Here is a 23782-nt window from a genome sequence, read left to right as displayed (position 1 = left end):
AACGTACTCAACTATCTGTGAAAAGGTGTAATAAGACCGCATAAAACAAATAGACTTTTTTCGTAGTCAGGCTAGTCGGTTCTTAACAGTAATTGATAATTTCAGCTTATTATCAGGCTTTAATATTTCGTTTCGAGACATGACGTAGTAAATTCAAGAACCTTACCGCTAATTTAAAGGTCTGGTCACACTTTGAAATGTAAAAGCATGTATTAGCGTCTTGCCACGTCTCGTTTCCGTGTAAACTGATCCTTAGCCTTATTTCATTCTGAGACCGGTAGTAAATTTAAGAATGATAGCACTAAGAAAACAGCCGAAACAAGGTAATAAATGTACGTGAATTTACGGCGACATTACGTTGGGCAGGTGCTCGCAAATAGAAACCTTATTCATTGAAGGATCTGGTTTTAGGATAGCCTTGTTTTGGTCGTTTTTGTGAAGATAAGTTGTATAAAATGCCCATTATGTACTCTACTTTTAAACTCGCGCGAGATAATACGCAGTATCCGTACACTTATTAGCATTGCAAAAATACAAAGTTATTATTCGTGGATCACTTAATATTTGTCCGAAAACTTATCGAAATCGGTTTAGTACACATACCTATCTACAGCATACAGATTCATATGCAAATCGGGGACCTACTTCTTCTTCTTCTTTTGGCGTAAGCCTCCCCATTTAGGAGTTGCCAGCGTCAGAGTTGAGGCGAAAAATGTGAACAATTATAACTTATAACGAAAACTGATTGGCATGCAGTGGGCACGGGTGATGACTTCATGCGACCATGCAATAAATATAAAAAGAAGAGAATTCATAATATTACAACTAGAGCCTAATGTGATTATGAGCAATGAACGAGCATAAGATGTCTATAAATGGAGAATATACTAACGATAAAATAGATTTAAGATTAGTGGGACAAGGAATATTAGGAGGAAGATAATCGTACAACGAAAGGTTGTTTTCGCAAGAAAAAAATATATGGTCTGGAGAGCCTTCATCCAAGCCACATTCACACAATGAGCTATCCCTCACCCTTATTTTAGCTAGAAATACCGGGTTACACGAGTGACCCAGACGTAGCCGACAAATAGTAGAGCAAACAGGCTTATTAGCTTTCAAATATTTAAAAAACCACGGTCGACTAGGTACTGAATCCTGAATTTCAGCGTAAAAACGTCCTTTATTTCTACTCGACTCAGTCCAAATGATATTCCACTCCAGAGTCAAATGCAACTTGGCCAGAGGAAGAAGATCCTGACAAAAAATTTTGAAATTACTTAAACCACCAGACTTTGCAGCTTCTTTGGCATATAGATCCACACATTCATTTTCTATAATCCCGCTATGACCAGGAATCCAAGCAAGTACAACCTGTATGTTGCTACTTAAATTTGATACTTGATTCTGCATTAAAAACCGAAGAAAATGAAGGCAATTTATTATTAAGGACAACATAAAATTTTGGAATCCAAACGGCACTACCTACACAAGAAGTATCAGATAATTTGGAAGCGTCCGTAAAAATCAACGTCCAATCTTTAAATTTGTCACTTATTACAGAATTAAATTGATTATTAGAAACAGGGGAACCTTTCACTATGGGTAAATTTAAAATAATATTGGGAGAAAATACAAGGGAGGAAAAAGAAGCTTCAAATAGCGGATTAATTGAAAATTGGGCCACAGGACATGGAAGACAAACTATCTTTTGATAGCTCTTCACAACACAAGGGAAATTTTTATGCGTCCAATAACTGCTGGTTGAAAATTGTGAAAGAGAAAACAGCTTATTAATAAGAGGGTGACGAGACCACTGGTATACCTTAAATATAAACCTGTCCGACAAATACTGTCGGTGTAGGGACAAAGGAGGCTCCGCACATTCCACTTGAAGCGCATTAATAGGGGAAGACTTCATTGCACCTATGATTACCCATAAACATTTTGTCTGCAGCTTATCACACATTTTTAAACTAAATTTGCTACATAGCTCCAATAAAAAGGACGCATAATCCAAGTGGCTACGAATTAAAGCATTGTACATTAACTTTTGGACGTATGGGTGAGAACCCCACCAAACTCCTGATAATGATCGAAAAATATTTAAATTTCTTTCCGCCTTTTTTAAACAATTATTAATGTGGCCTGTACCAGACAATTTCGAATCCAAATGAAGGCCTAAATATTTAACAGAATCCCTAACTAGAAAAACTTGGTTACTGTAAACTACATAAATATCCGGGATATACTTAGCTCTCGAGAAAACAACGACAGAGCTTTTTTCTATGGACATAGAGAGACCATGATTCTCCAGCCAGTCGCTTAAGTAGGACACTGCAGAATTTAGTCGATTACAACCTAGAATAATATCCTTACAGATAATATATAGAGCCATATCATCAGCATACTGGAGAATATTACAGAAGCAGCTTACAGAGCTTTCAAGGTCACAGGTATAGATATTGTATAGAAGTAGGCTAAGGACAGAACCTTGAGGAAGACCTTTCCAAACATACCTTGGAGGGACGGATATATTCTTATATTGCACATTAACAGTCCTAGACGATAGATAATTACAAATATAATTAACAATTTTTCTTAATACACCTAATCTGAGTAATTTATGTCTAAGAACGGGGAGGAGAACATTATCATAAGCTGACTGCATGTCTAGAAATACACCCACCACTGCCTCATTTTTAGAAAATGCCAAACGGACATCGGTCACAAAAGTTGCCAGACAGTCTGCAGTACTTAAGTTTTTCCGAAAGCCAAACTGATTATATGGAAGAATATTTTTACCCTCCATAAACCATTCCAATCTATTTTTAATGAGATGCTCCAAAATTTTCGAAAGGGTGCAGGACAAGGCAATAGGACGGTATGACGATGGGATACCGCCAGGTTTACCGGGTTTCAGAATTGGGATAATAACTTGAGTCTTCCACTCTTGTGGAGGAATACCTGTCTGAAATATTATATTGAGAGCCTCAAGAAGATTTTTTTGCGTTGTAGTTCCGCTTTTAACAATAAATGAGTACGGTATCCCATCAACACCGGGGGCAGAGTCCCTCAGGGCTTCCAATACCAACTGAAATTCCTCCCATGAAAATGGACCATCTAGGTCACTAGTGACAGTACCAGAATTTTCATATACCATTAATTCCTCCTGTAGAGGGGCTGAAGGAGGAGCCAACCTTTCTGCAAAGGAATCAATCCAACACGAAGGGTCACTATTAGAATCCCGGATCTCACAAGAAAATGACCCTCGATATCTTTTAATTTTTTGCCATACCAGAGAAGGGTGAGATTGGGGGGATAAACTCTCACAAAAAAGTTGCCACCCAAGTTTTTCTTTCTTAGAGAAAAGTCTCTTAGCCTGAGCAGCAATTTTTTTATACGTAAGAAAGTTTGACATAGTCATTGATAAAAGTAGGCTCGTTCTGCCTCCTTTCTTTTTTTACAGATCTCTGTACACTCCGCATCCCACCAAGGAGGAGACGGCATTCTAAATGGACCAAGCTTTTTGACGGGGAAAGATTTTTCAGCGCTTCGTAATAAAGCCAACTTAATGGACGGGTAAACATTATAAATATTATCCGTTGTAATCTGAGGAATAGATTGAAACTTCTCATCCGTTGCAACAGAATACAGATCCCAATCAGCATTTGCCAGGTTGAATTTCTGTCTTGGGGGATGTCAACGGAACAAGGTCCACTGGAGTTTTGAAAATATATAACAATTGGAAAATGATCACTTCCATAAAAGTTAGGAAGAATAGACCAAGAGCACTGCAAAGAAAGATCAGAAGATACAAATGACAAATCGACAGCGCTATTAGGATTCTGTGATGGTGCAACCCTTCGAGTTGGGGAGCCATCATTAAGAATGACATAGTTACGGTCATCAATAAAATCTAATAAAGAACTAGACAGGTTATCATTGAAATGGGAACCCCACACCATGTTGTGAATATTAAAATCTCCCAAAAATACAACAGGAGGTGGTAAAGGGAATATAATTGAAAAAAACTCAGTTAGTAAAGAAGCGTTAGGATTCGGAATATATACAGTAACATATGTGACATCTATAACTCGAACAGTAACAATATTTATCCCATCACTATGGGGAGGTAATGGAATGAGCGAATATTTACAAGTATTACGAACTAAAATAGCCGATCCAGCCTTTGCATCACTTCGATCGTCCCGGAAACATGAAAAACCTGGAATTCTAAAACGAACGCCAGGACTCAACCATGTTTCCTGAACAGCCATGACTATGGGATCAAAATTTCGAAGTAGAGTCCTAATCTCCTGGTTTTTGTTTTTCAAACTACGACAGTTCCACTGGATGATTTTGAGTGCCATTTTGAGGTATGAAAGATGAAAGCTTAGATAAATGATTTAGGATATTGTCCGGTAAGCCGTCACTAAACCGAGAAACAAAATTGATGATAAACGCAAACATAAACTCGATCATATTGTCATTGGGTGACAATTGTGTAGGGACAACACCTTCAGTGGAGACTTGGGATGCCTGTCCCTGACTGGGAAAAGCACTTCCATTATGTGAGGAAAAATTTGGGCTTCTTATTAAATCCTGATGAGCGAGATGGTCATAGCCTGGAGCCGCTGGAGGAGGAGTACGGCGAGAAGAAAGAACGGTTTTGCGATATGAGCGCAGAACCGTAGACGCTTGGGAACTCAGATCGGCGTGATGCAAAGGTAGCGAGGGGGGCGGAGACTGATAAGTTTTCGAGGCATCAGCGAAAGAACGACTTACCTTGGGGAGCCTTGCAGAAGCCTCCATGTAAGAAATGCTTTCCTGACACATTAACAATTTTATGGATTTTTGCCTAGAATATTTGGGGCAGGATATAGAGTTAACCAGAACAAAAAAATACAAGATACAGACAGCACTGAACAAGTTTCCGACCAAATATTAATTCGACCAAATAACGTTGGTCTCTCAATTGCATAGGAACACTTGTTTGTGATTTGAGTGTCAATTACAATAGTGATCCTTGTTTCAGTACTTCGTGTTTGACTTCCACATGCCTCCGGTCATGCTCTTTGACAAGATAATCACGCTCTCGGTAAGTAACATTAAGTTTTATTGTTTCTGCAGGAAATACAGTTTTATCCACTAACTGCATATGGAGCTAAAAAAAGGTTAATCGTCTCATACAGATTGATCGATTGAAAATACATCACAATGGGTAAAAGACAAAAAAATTACATCATCTTTTAAGCACGCACCAAGGAACATAATTATTTTACGAATTAAAACTACTATAAACTATATAAACTATAAACTTTATAAATCTGTATAAAACGAATTTTAATTTTTAAACCACAATTCCCGTTCCACTTCTTATTCTTCTAATTAAAACTTTCTATGCGTGTTTATTGGTCGATGTTTACCGAGTTTAATCATAAAGTTAATATACCTAGAGCGGAATAGAGAAACAAAGGCCTGAGCAAGAGAGATGTCACTATCAGTAACACTGCGTGTTAAAAAGACACGTGTGATACATGACAGCAGCACTCTTTTTTTGACGTCCAGTCGGCACGTGCCGCACGTTGACAATTTAATCTCATAGAATTCATGTTCAATCATGCTTGTGTAAGTGTATACGTACACATATTTTTACACACAGATGAAACCAATCTCGGTTACTTTTGACAAATGACAGCTCGAGATTATTGCTCTATTCCGCTAGGTACTTATATTAACTTTATGATTCAAATCGAATTGCGATTTGTGAATGAGGCCCCAGATTTCGTTTTAAAAGCTTTCTGTAATTATTCCTTTTAGACTTCTGTACTCAACGAATCGTTCATTTCATCACGATAGGAACGCAAAGCCAAATTTCTCCAGTAGATATTTAAGCTTATCCTAGTACGAAAGGATAAATAATAATATAATGGTGTACTTTATTCGGAACCTTATAATAACTGGCCATCAATTTTTGCTACAAATATTTTCATAAGAAAACCGCTTCGGAAAATATTTACCGGCGAGGATAATGTTTAGATAAGCTGCTTAGTATCAGAGCTAATAATATTTTATAACCCTTAATCGGGCATAACTGAAAACAATTATGTTTTTATATTCCCTTTGCCTGTTCATGACCACTCAAGATGGGAAATTATTTCCCTTTGCCAGATTACGTCTATAAATTTAAAAATAAGTAGACTAGTTATTTGCTCTGACTCTACTTTTGAATTTATTTTCCTCAATAAATGTGCACAAAATAATTTAAATTAAAACGAGCTCATGTATCAGTATGCGAATTAAAGATCCAATAAACAATAAAATACCCAATCTTTTAAAGTTATTTATTAAAAAAAACATTAATCAGACATTTACATAGTTTACACAGACTCATTTTTATACAGTGTGTAACAAAAATAAATGATACTACTTTAGGGTGTGTACGTGTTCCTTGTAGAGAGTTCACTGTGAAAGTAGCAGCGCTGAAAGGTGAATTTTTTTTCACTTTTGTATGGGCAAGGGCCCGAGCGTCACTATAGTTTCCTCATACAAAAGTGAAAAAAAAAAGTTGTTCTTTCAGCGCTGCTACTTTCACACTATAAGAAACACGTACACACCCTAAAGTATTATGACTTATTTTTATTACACCCTGTATAATATGTGTCGGTCATTGTAATAACTGGTGTAACTCCATATTATAAAAAAGTATTCTAAGTCCTTTTCGACTCATAGTATCTTCATACAAAATTTCAGCAAAATCGGTTCAGGGGTTTGGGCGTGAAGAGCTAACAGACAGACAGACACTTTCCCGGCAAACGTTGTTTTGCCATATTATAAAGTATTTCGCATCATTCGCCCATATTATTTTATTGAAGTGACTACATAAGTATGTTACCATGGCGACGTCCATCGCTGTCCCGTTGCACAAACATTAATGGTTGCCGTCAGTCTCGAGTTGTAATAATTTACTTTTATTTATTCAACAAATGCACTTATCAATATAAAACGTAGATGTTGTCCGATTCTCCACCCTAGTCGATATGCTCGCTAATTCATAAAAATCGGTTGAGCCGTTTCAGAGGAGTTCAAACTTCAATTACACACACCGTGACGCAAGAATTTTATATAATATTAGCAGTAAGTATATTATGGATAGACATCAGACAGCATGATTTTAAATAGTGCGCGCGTGAAAAGTGCAAGCAGCTTTTGCTCTATCCAGCTTAATTGTAACCTGACACATAACCTTACTTTTTTTTAGTTAATGGAATCAGGCGTTACTTTGCGGAAATCCATAGTTTAAATTTAGTTTGTTATTATTTTTAGCAATATTCCGCGAAAACAACTTCCACCTTTAAGTAAATGAGTGAGTGTACGCATACGTACGTCCGTTAAGTCCTTAACCGTTAAGTCCATTTAGTCTTAACGGACGTTGTTCGTAGAGTCCACATCCTGAGGATGCTCCGGTGTTGGGGCGAAACGCGCGTCGTGGTTTTCAACCTGCATGGTGGTGAGGGGCCTTGCACGGATTTGCTAACATTATTGCTTTTGTGGTGGTGGTGTTTGCAAGTTCTAGCATGCGAGTGTACGCATAGGCAGTGTGGGAGGAGGGAGGTGCTGTACGCATGCGTACACTCACTCATTTACTTAAAGGTGGAAGTTGTTTTCGCGGAATATTGCTAAAAATAATAACAAACTAAATTTTACTTTTTTTTTATTTCAACGAGGTACCTAATTTAATGTCAAGAGACAAGTGTAAGGGTATAATATTCTCAGTTACCCCTTTTCTGACAATGCTATCCTAGTATTTCGTGTTGAAGTCCAGCTGTTTATACATCATGCACTGGAATGGTGAAAATGATAATATTTTAATTATATAACTTTATTTATGGAACTTAAATAATAATCATTAATTAGGCTGGTTTTACAGTCACGCGTTTCGGCAGCGCCGTTGGAGCGCCGCGCGTTCGAAGATGTATGGTGGTAGTGGTAGCGTTTTAAAGTCGCGCGCCTGAGCAGCGCCGTTCGTCCATACGTTTGTTACAGCTTCGAACGCGCGCGCTCCAACGGCGCTGCGAAACGCTCTACTATAAAACCAGCCTTCATGCTTATTATATTATTAGATTATATAATATATTATGTAAAAGCCATACAGACCTTTGTTTGAATTTAGATCAAAACAGTATATAAATAGGCACCCTTCTATTGTAACAAATGAATAATATGGAAATTCACTACTATTCATTGTTTAGTTACACATTGTTTAAAATGAATGAGGCTCTACACATAATGCTCTTGGCATAAGTCCTCGCAATCCTATTCTAGGACTACACATAACACAGCACGTGTTCGCTAAGCTACCGAGTTTAAAATCTATTATTTACAGTAATGCTAAGTACTCACATACGGTTTTGCTCGATCGAGCAATTACGTCGAGCAAAACCCGCGGCTCGGGATTTCGTCCACTCATTCAGCATTGCTCGATGGTTTTATTCTAAATCGATAATATTCAATTCCATCAAGCCTGCTCGATGCGAGCCTTCGAGCTGTCAGTTTTGCGGTCCACGCAGTAATTATTACTCGATTAAGAGTATTAACTATCGAGCAAAACCGCATGTGAATACTTAGCATAAAACGTACTTATTATTTCAATCTGGGATTTTATGAAGTTTATATTTATTTGGGACTGGTTAAATAATATTTAAAAGTTTTGTAGCAGCAGAATCGAAATCATTACTTACTAATGGTGTCTTTAAATTCAAGAAACGAGAGTAATCACAATGATTTATCGCAGGATTTACTTTTACCCTAAACTGGTACCTGTGTGCCTGAGAGATAATAAATGCAATTCCTATAGTCACATTTTATGATTTGAAAAATTAAAAAAGTTATTTTTTTTATATTTTTAACCACTGTTAATTGAATAAAAAACGAAACACTGACGTTCTTTTCCAAGAAACGAACAGTGTGCCTTCGGTTTTCACCGACGCTTTAGCCGAAGATTTCTTCGAAGCTTTGGCCGGACACTTTCAAATAGAGCTTATTTCTAAGTTAATTCAAACAACCTTTCTCGATGTTTCTATTGAATTTTGTATGACTACATCTGTAGTTATATAATACCCGGCGGGTTTATCGTTTTCAATTATTTAGTTAAATGTGAAAAGGGATCAAAGATAATATATTGTTTTGTTAGTAATAGTATAATATTATTCGACCTTATAGTTATACTGAATTACGTTTAGCGTATGGAGTGGGTAACTAACAATTTGAAAATGTTTTTTTTGCATAAAAGGAGGCTTTGGAACCGAGACAATGCTTTGAAATAATATAAACAATAAAAAAAAACATTTATTTTTACCATCACACTATTCATAATAATATGACAAAGTTCAGAAACATGATAAAAATATTATGGCGATACATAGGTTTATATATTATAAAGTAAGAACCAGCGAGAGAGAAATGAAATACTTACCTACTTAAGGCCCAGTAGTCCCTAAAATAAGCAGGTCGATGTCTATCAGTACGAATATCGACGTTAAGGACATTAAAATAACATTCATATCAGCGCGCCTTGTACAGTGGCTGTTACGCGCTCTCCGCGTGCCTTGATAATAGAAAATAGGAGTAAAACCTTTTGTTTTTAGTATTACACAAATCAAATATATCAAATCGTTTACGTTAGGTTACGATACATATACAACATTTTTAGTTTTTTCTAGAAAGTGTGTAATTTAGCCATAAAATGATTTAATTATGAAAAATAGCGTTATAACAGTCATCTTTGAGATTTTTTTCTATCGAGCAGAATTTTTCAAATTGTGTACTGATATACCTTTGCGTATAGGAAATTTTCTCAATTATATACTTAAAAAATGACATTTCCTTTACTAAAAACATGTTTTAAAAAACCCATTTTACGTAGTTGCAACAACCACAGCGCCTTAATATGGATTTTGTGCATAGCCACATTTTTTTTTATTTTTTTTTTTATTTTTGAAATAAGGGGGCAAACGAGCAAACGGGTCACCTGATGGAAAGCAACTTCCGTCGCCCATGTACACTCGCAGCATCAGAAGAGCTGCATGTGCGTTGCCGGCCTTTTAAGAGGGAATAGGGTAATAGGGGAGGGTAGGGAAGAAAAGGGAATAGGGGAGGGTAGGAAAGGGAATAGAGCAGGGGATTGGGCCTCCGGTAAACTCACTCACTCGGCGAAACACAGCGCAAGCGCTGTTTCACGCCGGTTTTCTGTGAGAACGTGGTATTTATCCGGTCGAGCCGGCCCATTCGTGCCGAAGCATGGCTCTCCCACGTATAAAATTGGTTAGATGATAAAGTAAGTAAGTTACAGGGTTTGTTCAAATTAATATAATAAAATTTTAGCATAAAATCCACTTCAATATTTAACAACGGAGTTTCAAGTATTTTGCTTGAAACTCCGTTGCATAGGAAGTAGACAGTCACTCAAGCTGAGAAAACTGTGAGAAACTGTTTTTATCGCGGGAACCGTACTTTCGGATGGAATATATAAAATTCTATATCTTTTCCCGGTACTGGGTAGTCAGTTCTGTTCTCATCGCCTGGAAAAAAGCCACGGCGACAATAACTGACGTAAGACACGTACAATAAAATATAAAAACATTAAACATGTACCAAACAGATGAAAATGCTTCATTGAAATGTGAGAATAAAAGAAACACCTTTGATCTTCAAACATCTTTACATACCGGTCCGTGTCCGTTCTTGGGACAATATGACGCACGTTTTCAGGAAGAAAATATCAATGAAATGTAAGTTCAATTCTTCCTCTTTTAATAAAAAAAATTATAATGAGAATAATGATAAATGTGTACTAAAAATCGACTTAGGTTTCGTTTTTATCGATACAAACGCAAGCTGAACGTTCAGCAAACGGGAGGAAGCCGACACGTTTTAAACTTTATACTTAATATATCTGCCAAAACGCAATGAAAACACGCAGAATACGAGCGCATCAGAAACGCGCTTCGTCAGTGCGCAAAAAATACGTCGTGTGGAAAGGTACACAAGCAGCGTTGCCAGACGTCCCGATTTTTTCATCAAAATTAAATGTCCTGCGCGGGACAGGCTCAGTCCCGCTTTTCGGGGAAAGCCCGAACGTACGTGCAGCGTGCTGAGAAAGACAGGTGCGTAATGAAGATAAAAGTATGGGAGGCAGAGGGGTGGATTTTCTTTGGCCACTTTAGCTATCTTTTGTCACGTAAACGTTATTTTAACGCAAATAAAAAGATAAAAAAATCAAAAAACTTTTGATTTTATACCTTTTTTACATTGTCCCGCTTTTGACTGAAGAATCCCGCTTTTTTTCTCAAAAAGTTCCAAAGTCCCGATTTGGTACAAAACAAATCTAGTAACGCTGTACACAAGACACATATTAATTTTATACAAAGCACGGGAGTGCCCCCGCCAAGATGAGCCAAGCGAAGCGCGCAAGGGCACTACCTACCTTTTCTCGAAACGTTTTTGAACCCTCGTAACTTTGGTTTGAATAATGCCAGATAGTTGAAATTTTTAAGATATAATGACATGGGTATAGTTATTAAATGCGCAAATTTTGAATATCGTAGCTATTATATTTAAGATTTTATAGGTGTCCAAAAACCCACAATTTGGTCACTGACTCACCGATCATCAAAACTGTTAGGGTACTTCCTGAAGTCTTAGATAGCTGAAATTTGGTATGTAACATAATATTAGTACTGAAACAACATAAAATTATCAAACCCAACTTAACCTATATCCGTACCATTATAGAGCAAAATTGGGCAAAAATTTGTGTTTTTTGTATGGGAGCCCCCCTTAATTTTTTATTTTATTTTAATATTATTATTAAATATTAAAGTAGACATATAACTAAGGACTTTGAGAAAAAATCAAGTACCTACCTGTTGCCATTATTTATATAGAGCAAAAAAGGCCAAAAAAATCACGTTTATTGTATGGGAGCCCCCCTTAAATATAAATTTAATTTTGTTTTTAGTATTTGTTGTTACAGCGGCAACAGATATACATAATCTGTGAAAATTTCAACTCTCTAACTATTACCGTTCTTAAGTTACAGCCTGGAGACAGACAGACGGACAGACATCGAAGTCTCAGTAATAGGGTCCCGTTTCTACCCTATGGGTACGGAACCCTAAAAAATGAACCAAACGAAAAAACAACGTAAACCAGCTTACAAAAAGAAATGAAATCCCACCAAAAACATTTTCATGTAAAAATGCTTGGCCATTTTGTTATTCGCCAGGACTTTGAACTTAATACTAAACTAAACTAAAATACACAGTAATGATAAATGGCCAGGCCACCGATTTTAACTAATGTGTAGAGTTTATATATTCTCCTTGTGCGGCTGACACATTATAATATTATTATCAAATATTTTGCCGTGCTTTAGGGTAAAATTAAGGTTTTTAGATTTAGGGTTCTATGTGTCTATGTGGGTGTAATTTTTAGATCTAAGGTTAGAAACTTGGCTCTACATGAGATCTCACTACTTTTTGACACGACGAACTATAATATTATGTTCTCATCTTGGCAACATTTTTACATGAAAATGTTTTTGGTGGGATTGAATTTTACGTGAAGTTCTTACTCGGCGTTCGGACTTTGAATAATTTTTCTCCTAACCCCTAAAATGCTCATAATAAAATTTGGTTTTTAGTAATATTTGTTTGTTATAAGTAGCGGCAAAATAAATACACAATCTGTGAAAATTTCAGAAGTCTAGCTAGCCTGGAGATGTACAAACTAATATTGTTCTGTGGCGTTTGTGTGAAATAGCCCTAAATCAAGTTTGTTTAATATTCGTCGGTTCAAAAGAATCAATCTTCCCATAGGAGGGGTCCAAAAAGGTGAAATTTACATTCACCGACATTGTTCACAAACAACTTGATCAAAATTATTTCCTCCTCGAGTAGGTACCTAGTACCTACACCACATTCTCTAAGGAAAACCTGTCTATAAACAGACAATCTTATTGTTTTGTTTATTACAAAGTCTCGATCGGCCTCATTGCCGTAGAATCCCTTTGGAACAGTACATTTTACATTACCACAGAATAGATAATAGTACAAGTAGGTACATTACATTCTAAAGAATTTCTATGCACCGCGTAGGCGTTCTATATTGTATTTTTGTTCCACGTTCAAGATACTGGTCCAACTTTAAAAAAAAATGAATAAAGAGGACATTATTCATCAAATGGTTAGCGATAACTGTCGCCTGGGGCACAGTATAGCAATATGACAAATATTGCTATACTGTGCCTGGGGTATGGATACAAAACGTTACTTGACATGACGTGCATGACATGACATGAGAGCACGTCATCTCATGTCTGATGTCACAGACCACAGTCGGCAGTCCACAGCCTATAATGGGTCAATTTAGAAAGCAACACGACGCGTATTAATAGTTCAAATATTTCCATTTCAAATAAAGAAATTACTCCTTTACCACAAACGTAGAATTGCATAGCCGTGTAATTTTTATAATTTCTGCCACGCCCACTTTAAAACCCCCCGATACAAACAAAATCGCGTGACGCACGCAACAACTAGTTAGACAAAATATGTGTAAAGACTAAAGCACTATTACCACTAAAATTATACTTATAATGAGAGATATGAATTTTTTCGCGAATCTTATTCACGACATTTTCGGTTGGTACTACTTGTTAAACTAATAAGTATGTATTCTGTGGTACTACTAATATATATTTTGTGATTTCGGCTACTTTAATAGCAAAACGCAAAGTGGCGATATTCGGCTAATTTACGGTAAGTCGAATCACACACAAACTATGAATATTCGCGAAAATGATTATAAGACTCAGTCTTTTCTCGAATAACATAAAATAGGAAAAATCCCATGTTTCCTGGGACAACTTCGTACATAATGTTTACTTCCTCAAATCCCAACATGAAAAAATTTAACATTCACACTGTGCCTGCAGGTGCTTCAGTCGCGGAACATTCTGCGTTCGAACAAGCTGCTGGGAAACTTCAAACTGGACGTCGCTACTGTATGGAACCAACCAGGTATTTATACATTTTATAAACTAAATTCTATGTAGGTCCTCCATTAGTTACTGGCTCCATTCTCTATCTTGAGTCGCAGATCGTCCTACATACCTAATCGCGATTCATCGCGGGATGGGCACGGCATTTCTAGGTGGTAAAAAAATTCTTAGACATCCTAAATTTTATCTCTGTGTTCATTTTTTAATATCACATACATCAGACAGGTTATAATGACGTGCCTGTGTGTCTGGCCGCGATATCATTCAATTCTTTTCACCTATTTTAAGTTTCTCTCTTTCGTGAAGTATATTATTATTTTACCAAAGAATTAATTATCAGTTCTTCGTTCTTTCTTCGTTCAATAACAAAACAGAGGGCACAATGGTAAAACCGGACTTTTACGTTACAAGAGCCGCGAACAATAAACAAAATACAATTCCCTCCAAAGTATTACAGACTCAAATTACCTACCGTCCGTTTTATATTTTAAACACGCCACTTCCTTGTATACTCCCTGGTATAACTTTGTTCTCCACAAAACCACAGTACAACTTTGTATAGTAGGCTACCTTCGGATCAATTTCGCTGGAACTTGGAAGTTCCAAGACAAGTTTGTGTCTCCTTGAGATCATTGGTTGTTCTTGTTGATTGAAGTTGCAGTACATGGTGACATAGTGGGAATATAATGATATATTATTACATTATGGCGATTTGTCGCACTTCGAGATATTTAATGATTAATGATTATTGACCTTTTGTTTAATGACGGGAAATGGGTGGAGCTTATCTCAGTACATATTATATTCATTTATTTAAATTGAAGTTAAGAAGAAGAAGAAAAATAAGGAATTATTATTTTTAAAAGGTTCTTAAAAGTTTCTTATAATTATTAACCTCGTGCAACATAGAGACACGTATCGAGCTCGCGACTTGATTTTTTCTGCCATCTCGAGTTATCTGAAATTATGCTGTAAATGAGCGCTGTAAATACCTTTGTCTGGGCGCAGGGTGTACCTATAGACGGGGTACTGTATAGTTATAATTTATGCTTTGACAAAACCTTGGTGTATTTTTATTAATTAAAGAAAGTCGGCCAAGCCCGAAACATTCTTTAGCTCATTTAAGAAACAATCAAAATAAGTTATTACTTATCTCAGGACTCAGACGTTTTGGCCTATCTACAGTTTTTTCATCTTCACACTTTAGCTTTTTCAAAATTGGGAAGATCATAACATGATCGAGAGAGATCTTAGTCATAATTCATCATTATCAGCTCGCTCACTACTGTTCAATTTTTATAATCTTTTTTCAAATATTTTTTCAAGACAACGTATATCGTGTCCGCTAATATACTTTTAATGACAAGATGCTTTTACAATAACTTTCACTTTTTTAATTGAAAAGCTTTATTTACGCCTTTACAAAAAAAAAATACTGGAATTTGGAAACTGCTGTTTAATGTTTATTAAATGAGCACTGAAACCAGAGAGTTAATTTTATGAATGTGGGCTGTACGAGCGCTCGAACTGAATACTTATTTATCATATCATACTCGCTTGTGATCGATGCATACTCGTAATTAAAACATGAATACCTATGTATGTATGTCAATCATTGTGGTTAGTTTCGGAAAATAAGCATGCCTAAGAAGATTTATTTTTTACAAAAATCTGCTATAATTGTTAGTCACCCAGTGAGGATCCTATCCTATGACCTATCCTACTAATATTATTTAAAATGCGAAAGTCCGTTTGTTTATTATCTTTTCGGCCCAAACCGTTGAACCGATTTTGCTAAAATTTGCCTGTGATAGTAAAAGAACGTGCTTGTGAGGAGAAGAAAGAAAGATTACATTTTTTTTTCAATAAGTATGTACTTACATAATTATTTTAACACCAAAGTCTCAACCCGTAACATACATGATAAAAAGCGTTTTTACGGGGACATAAGAAGTAGGTAGTCTTTGTCCTGTAATTTTCCGTAACAGATGCAAATTGTATTACGAAAACTGTCAATTATAGTGTAAAATGTCCCGTTTTCGGGGTGAGGTGGGAATAAAGGGTAACGGGATGAATAGTTTTCCCTTGTCATGTCATATTTTATACAACTCTTCGTGTATACGTGGGAGAGCCACGCTTCGGCACGAATGAGCCGGCCCAACCGGAGACATACCACGGTCTCACAGAAAACCGGCGTGAAACAGCGCTTGCGCTGTGTTTCGCTGAGTGAGTGAGTTTACTGAAGGCCCAATACCTACCCCATTCATCCTTTCCCTACCCTTCCCTATTCCCTTCCTTACCCTTTTCCCTCTTATAAGGCCGGCAACGCACCTGCAGCGCTTCTGATGTTGCGAGTGTCCATGGGCGACGGAAGTTGCTTTCCATCAGTTGACCCGTTTGCTCGTTTGCCCCCTTATTTCATAAAAAAAATATTGTATTTTGGTGTTGTTGTTGTTACATTGTATAGGTGCGTTGCCGGCCAAATTTGATTAGGCTTAATATTTAATTTTTATAGGATGCGATGTGAGGGCGCTTTTCCTGTCATGCGTGTTATCGCCCGCGCGTGGAACTTGTCCGCATGCGGGTGACAGCACGCACCTCGCCGCGCGCGTGTTGCCCGCGTGACAGGTCACAGGACAAATATCTATGATAAATTGATATGATGAAGGCAACTCGCATGCCAGACCAGATCCGCGCACGGGCGACATGCATGACAGGAAAACGCCATAGGTGAGTAAAAAATCGTTTTGGATATGTTTTAGATCACTAGCAAGAAACGAAAAAAGCGTAAGCGACAAAACGGTTTTTGTCGCGTAATTAAAAACCATAAATATATTTCATATAAGCTATGGACAAATTATAGTGTATGCTTGAACTAATCTATGTACTATCAGAGAAGTTGATTGCTATGCAAATACCCCGACCTAAGTAGTTTGGTTGCGTTACGTCAAACCCAGCTGACAGATCACAATTAACATTGAATTGACATATTCGACCAAATAACGTTGGTCTGTCCCTGTTTTTATAGATGTCTTTTTGATTAATTATTCTGTGTTATAAAAGTTGACCAATCGTGTTATGCTATGGGTAATTCAAAGATAAAGACGTCATGATGAATACTGACAATGAAATTTTTAATTCCTAGCTTTAGTCATTGTTGAAAAAGATCGATATCGCTGCAGCCAAATTATCAAGGCGTCAACTTAAGACGTTTCAAAGAAATAGTATGTTCAGTTCAAAAATGGGTAGATAAAGGAGAGACAGGTCGAAACGCGATAGGACGAGGCGCTGCGTTGCATAATTACGATTCAATTTTAAATATTATGTAGCAACGAGTCACACTTTTTCCTCTTTTGCATTGCTATTACTTATTAGCAACATCATGTCGAAAATACGCGGCCGAAGTTCGGTATGATTAAGTCAGCAATGCGCTAGGCATACAATATAACGCGACGTAATTTCGGGATGGTGTGTCAGCGATAATTTAAAATACATTTCAGACGTAATCATGCCGAAATTCGGCCTAGTGTGTTAAGACACACAGTTGTCAACAGAGTGGAAAAAGCTAAACCGGAGCAGAGAGCGATCCCGGTTAAGTGAATCAAGTTTAATCGTCTGTATTGTAAGCCTTTTATAGTTACTTATGTCATTTGTTGAAAGGTACCTTTTATCTCATATTACAGCAAAATGCTAGGAAATTACTGAAACATTCACATAGAAAAATATATTATAGAAGCTGTGGTCTACTCAAGTCGATCTTCTGTGGTCAACGAGTAGCTTATACCATTCAATCAGGTACGCTATTGAACGATCATTCATGGACATTGATTTGTACAAATGGCTTTACAAACAAGGATGAAACATTGTATCAACAATATCGTCTGTATTGTACTCAGAGAAATTGATTTATAGGCAACTCCGTATTGTTACGTTACGTTACGGAAATTCGCATATCGTGCGGGAACCGTAAATTTTTCCGGGATAAAAAGTATCCCATGTCCTTTCCCGGGACTCGAAATATCTCCACACCAAATTTCAGCAAAATCGGTTCAGCGGTTTGGGCGTGAAGAGGTAACAGACAGACAGACAGACAGACAGACACACTTTCGCAATTATAATATTATTATGTATATTATGGATAACGGACTTAGTAATTTGATCGGGTTATGTCAAGTACCTACCTACACCTTATTTTGAATTATATTATATTTAATTTTATTTGTGTGTGTGTGTGTGCGTTGACCCTAAGGGCTCCATTCCACCGCGGCGCACGGAGAGAAGATATTATGCGAACACAAACATAAAAACATACATACATACATACATACATACATACATACATATTAAATACCTACACTTTTGAAATATTTTGGCACATTTGTTCAGACGCTGATATACAAAAATTAGGCAGTTCTGGAATATTACATACATACGCGTCGAATTGATAACCTCCTTTTTTTGACGTCGGTTAAAAAGAAGAAGGAAAGCCTAATGGGATCAACGCCGTTTTTATCGCCAATAATGGGCATTAAACGTTGACCGTTCAAGTGTAGCCACCCACTTAAACGCGTTAAAATTATAGCAATAATTGTTGCGTTGTTGGGCATTGACGTTAGACGTTAGTGTGCCCCAGCAAGACACTACACAAGCGCAATGTTTAAATGTGTTGATCGTGCCAGCTCTTGTTAACTGACCTGTATGCACGGGATACACGTAAGCGTGTACATAGTCGTAAGTAACGTGTTTGTGCTGCAGTGGAAACGTTGACCCACGTAGTCAAAGAAATAAATCCATGCACGACCACGCGTGCGCGTGATCGTGCACAGTGTGCGCCGCGGTGGAATGGAGCCATATGGAGCCTTAGGTAACACACACACTCAGTGTTTACTAAAGTGCGATAACGGATTCCGGCATGTTTACTATCTTCTAGGTTTTTTTTGTTAGGTTAGGTTAGGTTAGGCATTGATGCATATTTATTTTTTACTAAAGTTTATTTTCAAGTGGGTTAATAAAATCCTGATCTTGTTAATGATAATTAACTTTAGTTAAGATCAGCGGTAGTAAGAGTAACGTTGTTTCCAGAGCGTCAGTTCTACCACAAGTGGGCGCTGCTGACGGATCCTGACGACATGACGGCGGGGGCGAAGGGCTACCTCAAGTGTGACATCAGTGTCATCGGCAAAGGTGACACCATCAAGATACCACCCAAGAGCGAGAAGGACGAGGACGATATTGAAGCGTAAGTATTCTGTCTATCTCATGATACGCATGATGATAACTTTTGAAGTGTTTTACAGACATTTTTTGGAGTTTATGTCAAAGTCTTCATTAAAGTTAATTGGCGTTCATTGAGAGAGGCCTATGTCCAAGTGGACGACTATAGGCTGATTTGATGATGATGATGAATCATTACATCTATGAGTTCCTACTCAAACTTTGCCGTATCGACAGTACCACATGGTACGTTCATAGACCAGCATTGGTTTTCAGCGTGCGCAAAATTGTGTGATGATAGCGACTAGCGTCGAGTATTTTCCTATAAGTATTATATTCTTCGCCATCATAACAATAAGTTAAGAGTAAGCACGCGTTCAGACGTGCGCATTCTGGTTTGAAAAACAAGCGAGCTGCGCGCAGTAAACGTCAAGTCTGAACGGGCCCTTACTCGGAACTAACGAGGAATATACCCAGAAGCATCATAAAAATATACTTATACTAAAACAAAATTGAATCGAAAGCGAAAACACTGGACGAAGTTGACTCCAAGACTTTCTTGTCAAATACAATACGAGTACTCTTAAGTCACGCGCGAGATAATTATATTACTTATTGTAGATTAAATAAAAGCCAAGTAACATTAAAACTAGCATCGAAGCGCAGATTAAAGCGGAACTTTGTAGGAGGTGTACGACGTACGTATCTGGTAGTTTTCACTTCGAAATGAAAGAAGTTTTCTGAAGTGCAACTTCCGTTCGATTACAAGTTTGATGTTACTTTTATATCATTAATTATGTAACCTAAGATGATCATTAAGATATGTTTATGGTTTTCATAATAATTAAATTTTGCATCGCGCTAACACAGCTAATCTCGTAAACTATTGGCGCCATTTGTATGTAATTTGACATACTTAGATATCTACTCACACAGATTTGGTCAGCAGACCATGGGGAACAAGAAATGTTACTTTTTCAGGGAAAATGTACGGTTCTGCGACATTATACATCCTGTCTCACGTAGACCCTGCCTGAGAAAAATACTCGATACCTATTACCTACCTATAGTTCGGCCGTTCAGAGAATGCGTTCCTGACACCTATCAGTTAGTCACGAGTCACGACTAGTGATGGGCACAACATAACACTGAGTTCGTTACTGTTCCTCCAAAATGAACCGCCGCATTATTTTTAAGATTATTTTTGTTTTAAATTGGCGGAATCATTTAAAATTTATATTTTAGTTATTTAAGTGGAAACCAAAAAAAGGTAATATTCATATAATAAAATTGTTTTATTTATTCTTTGTTACAAAGTTACAATCTGTATTTCTATGCAATAAAGTACATTGAATTGAATGTGCGTACAGAATATTAATCAGACTTCTATTCGTTTGAGGAGGTGGTGTCTTCATCATCATCTTCGCCTACATGTATAATTATATTATTATCAATAACAGAATCAATCCTGATATCTCGGTCAAAATCTTCCAAAATCAAGTTTTTAGTCTTCTCAACAACCTTTGCCCAGTCAACTCTTGTGACTTCACCGCAGCCTTCTTTTAATAGGGTCATCATCTTTTTCGTGCTGAATGGCGGGGAAGTATTGTGGCGGGCGGCGTTACCTTTTATTTGAGCCCAGATTAGCTCGATCGCGTTATATTGGCAATGATGCGGTGGAATTCTTAGAACGCGAGGACCGTACTCCAGAGCCAGTTCATCGATTTCGTATCGCACATTTGCCGCTTTATTTTCTTTAAGTAGCTCTGCTTTTAGCATCTGCATATTTGCGTCAATGCCTTTTGCTTGTAACCAAGCCACCATTTCTTCTTTATTATTAGCTTTCGTAGGTGGTTTCTGTATTTGAACCGAGTGATAGGAGGCATTATCCATGAATAATAATAATATAATAATAATAATAATATCTATGGACGCTTCACACCACGTCAAATCTGGCCCCGTGCTAAGTACCTAAAGGACTTGTGTTACAGGTACCAGACAACGGAAATATATTTAATACTTTTATACTATACATATATTTAAGATTTTTATTATATCATACACATATTTAATACACCTCCAGACCCGGGAACATTGAAAACTTTTTGTTCCGTCGGCGGATTCAAACCCGCGACCCCCGGCTTGAGCTACCAACGCGCTCACCACTGAGCCACAGAGGTCGTCAAATGAATATTGCAGAAGGCTCTGGTAGGCTGGGCAAAAGCACGTTCTGGAACCACTCTTTAAATGTAGTGGCATTCATTTCCTCGTGGTAGTCATTTGTGGTTTTTGATTGAAATGCCAGTAACGCGTTCTCCACAAAGCCGTATTTTGCAGAACCTGCGTGGCATACTATCAAACGGGCCCCCTTACCCATTGGTACTGTACGTCGACGCTTGTGTATCATCCGTCCAAGAACGGGAAACCGTGTGATTGGCGTCACACGGTTTCCCGTTCTTGGACGGATGACACGACATTATCCCAGTTATCATTTTTTTTTTGCTTCTCTCAAAAAACTTCCGTTTCCGTTTTAAAATGATGTCGTATCGTTCTAATAAAATTTTTCTTTTGTCTGTTTTTTTATACGAAAAACCAATATCTTTTAAGATTTTGGTTAAAGCAGTTTTACCCCCGCTAAACAGTCCAGCTTCTCTTATCGATGCCGAAAGCTTCTTCCTGTTGAGATATTCATTTCTGGAATAGTAACCATATATATGATTTCTGATTGCATCGGCGCGGCGTCAAAGGTGTCAATATCTGTCACGGGTTTAGTTCTTCGTTTCTTCTTCGGAGTACGTAAAATATTATCTTCCGTGCCAGTAGAGCCGAACTTTTCTTTATTAATATTTGTTACCGTTCGTTTGCTAACTCCAAGCGCCTTAGAGACGCGTTCTTGTACTTGTTCGACAGGTACCAGGGGTCCGCAATTTTGCCGCTCCCTCTCAAAGTAATCTTGCAGCTTAATGATTAACTCACTGGCTCCACTTTTCAATGTTTGTCCACGTTTAGGCATTATTATGCACCAAAAGTAAAAATAACGCAATACGCAACACAATCGAAGTCCGATTTAGCACCGATGTCAGTTTGAAAAGCAGAAACAGTCCATTAAACAAAAGCCGGGTAATCAAATAAAAACAGATCGAAAACACTTGAAGAACGTGATCTATGCGTACAAAGCGACAACTGACGACTGTTTTGGTCGTAGTTTTATTTTAAAATTTCATAAAAGTTATCTTATAGTCCATTATTTTCAAATTCTTAAAAAGAAAAACAAAACGTATTATTTTATAAAGTATAACTGTATAAGAACAGATTACGATACTATTATTGCCTGTTATTGTTAGCACAGCACTATTTTACAAATATAAAGCGCTGACATAACCTTGTATAGACAGAGTAGACAGAATGAATAGATTTAGAAAAATATTGTTTACCAAGTTATTTGAAACTCAGTTAGGCACAAACATTAATTGATTATTGATATAATAATGTTGTTTTAATGCTCGACATCAATTGTTAAAACGGTAAACAACCAGCAAAAATATTTTTATCGTATCTGCAACGCCATTACAAAATTACGTCGTCAGTTTAATGGCGACGTGTCAGGAACGCATTCTCTGAACGGCCGAACTTTAATTTGAGGTATCGATACTTTTGTATCGATTCTTTTACGAGTACGAAACTTTTTATCGATACTACTCATGAGTATATCGATAGTTTTCATTCGATGCCGTATCCCTATGTCTGAAGCGAATTTCGTTATGTTTGGCCTTTAGCAATCTCCTGTTGCCTCATGGTGTACCCATCGAGCGCCAACGAGCGAGGTTCATCATCTGCGTGTACAAGGCTGATGGGCTGCCCAAGATGAACTACTCCATCATGGCCAATGTGAAGAAGGCCTTTACGGGGGAGAGCCAGGACTCCGTGGACCCTTACGTCCAGATCTCCTTCGCGGGAATGACTGTAAGTATCTTTCAAGACAACAGAGACCAATTTTATGGTCCAATATCATTAAACAATATTATTGTACAATTAATTATTTGACAATAAGATTGAAAGGCGCCCCGCGTTCAATGTCATCCCTAGACGGTCAATAAAGTATTCCAGAATACGTGATATTGCACAGTAAAATTGATCGTCTAGTGCCCGCTATTCAAAATGAATTCGCAAGTTTCGATAGCGAATTTAGATGTCAAATCCCACTTTTTTTTCTTAGGTCTTTCAACAATTTGACTTGCATTGTTGAAAGACCAAAGTTGCTTGACTACGTCACCGCTTATTAATATGTTCGGGGGTACTGGTGAGGGTAGTGGGGGTAGTGGGAATAGCAGCTGTAGTAGCGGGGATCGATAGGGAATAAAAGGCGGTGATTTGGCCGTTGGCCGACGCCGGACGTTGTTCGTAGAGTCCACATCCTGAGGATGATCCGATGTTGGGGCGAAACGCGCTTCGAGGTTTTCAAGTGGTTGTGAGAGGCCTTGCACGAATTTGCTATCATTATTG

The 23782-nt window shown here is 37.5% G+C and overlaps 1 protein-coding gene across 1 annotated transcript in view; it reads left to right on the top strand.

The window, feature by feature from the left end:
- Positions 1 to 23782, top strand: part of LOC121738416 (otoferlin) — an 86334-nt gene that overhangs the window by 47614 nt on the left and 14938 nt on the right. Inside the window, exons 7-10 of the mRNA XM_042130447.1 lie at positions 5039 to 5101; positions 14000 to 14084; positions 19148 to 19304; positions 23056 to 23242. Coding sequence (XP_041986381.1) covers positions 5039 to 5101; positions 14000 to 14084; positions 19148 to 19304; positions 23056 to 23242 — 492 coding nt within the window. The remainder of the gene's footprint in view (positions 1 to 5038; positions 5102 to 13999; positions 14085 to 19147; positions 19305 to 23055; positions 23243 to 23782) is intronic.

The sequence above is a fragment of the Aricia agestis genome, chromosome Z, assembly GCF_905147365.1.
Source record: "Aricia agestis chromosome Z, ilAriAges1.1, whole genome shotgun sequence".
Lineage (NCBI taxonomy): Eukaryota > Metazoa > Arthropoda > Insecta > Lepidoptera > Lycaenidae > Aricia > Aricia agestis.
This window is presented reverse-complemented; position numbering and strand designations above follow the sequence as displayed.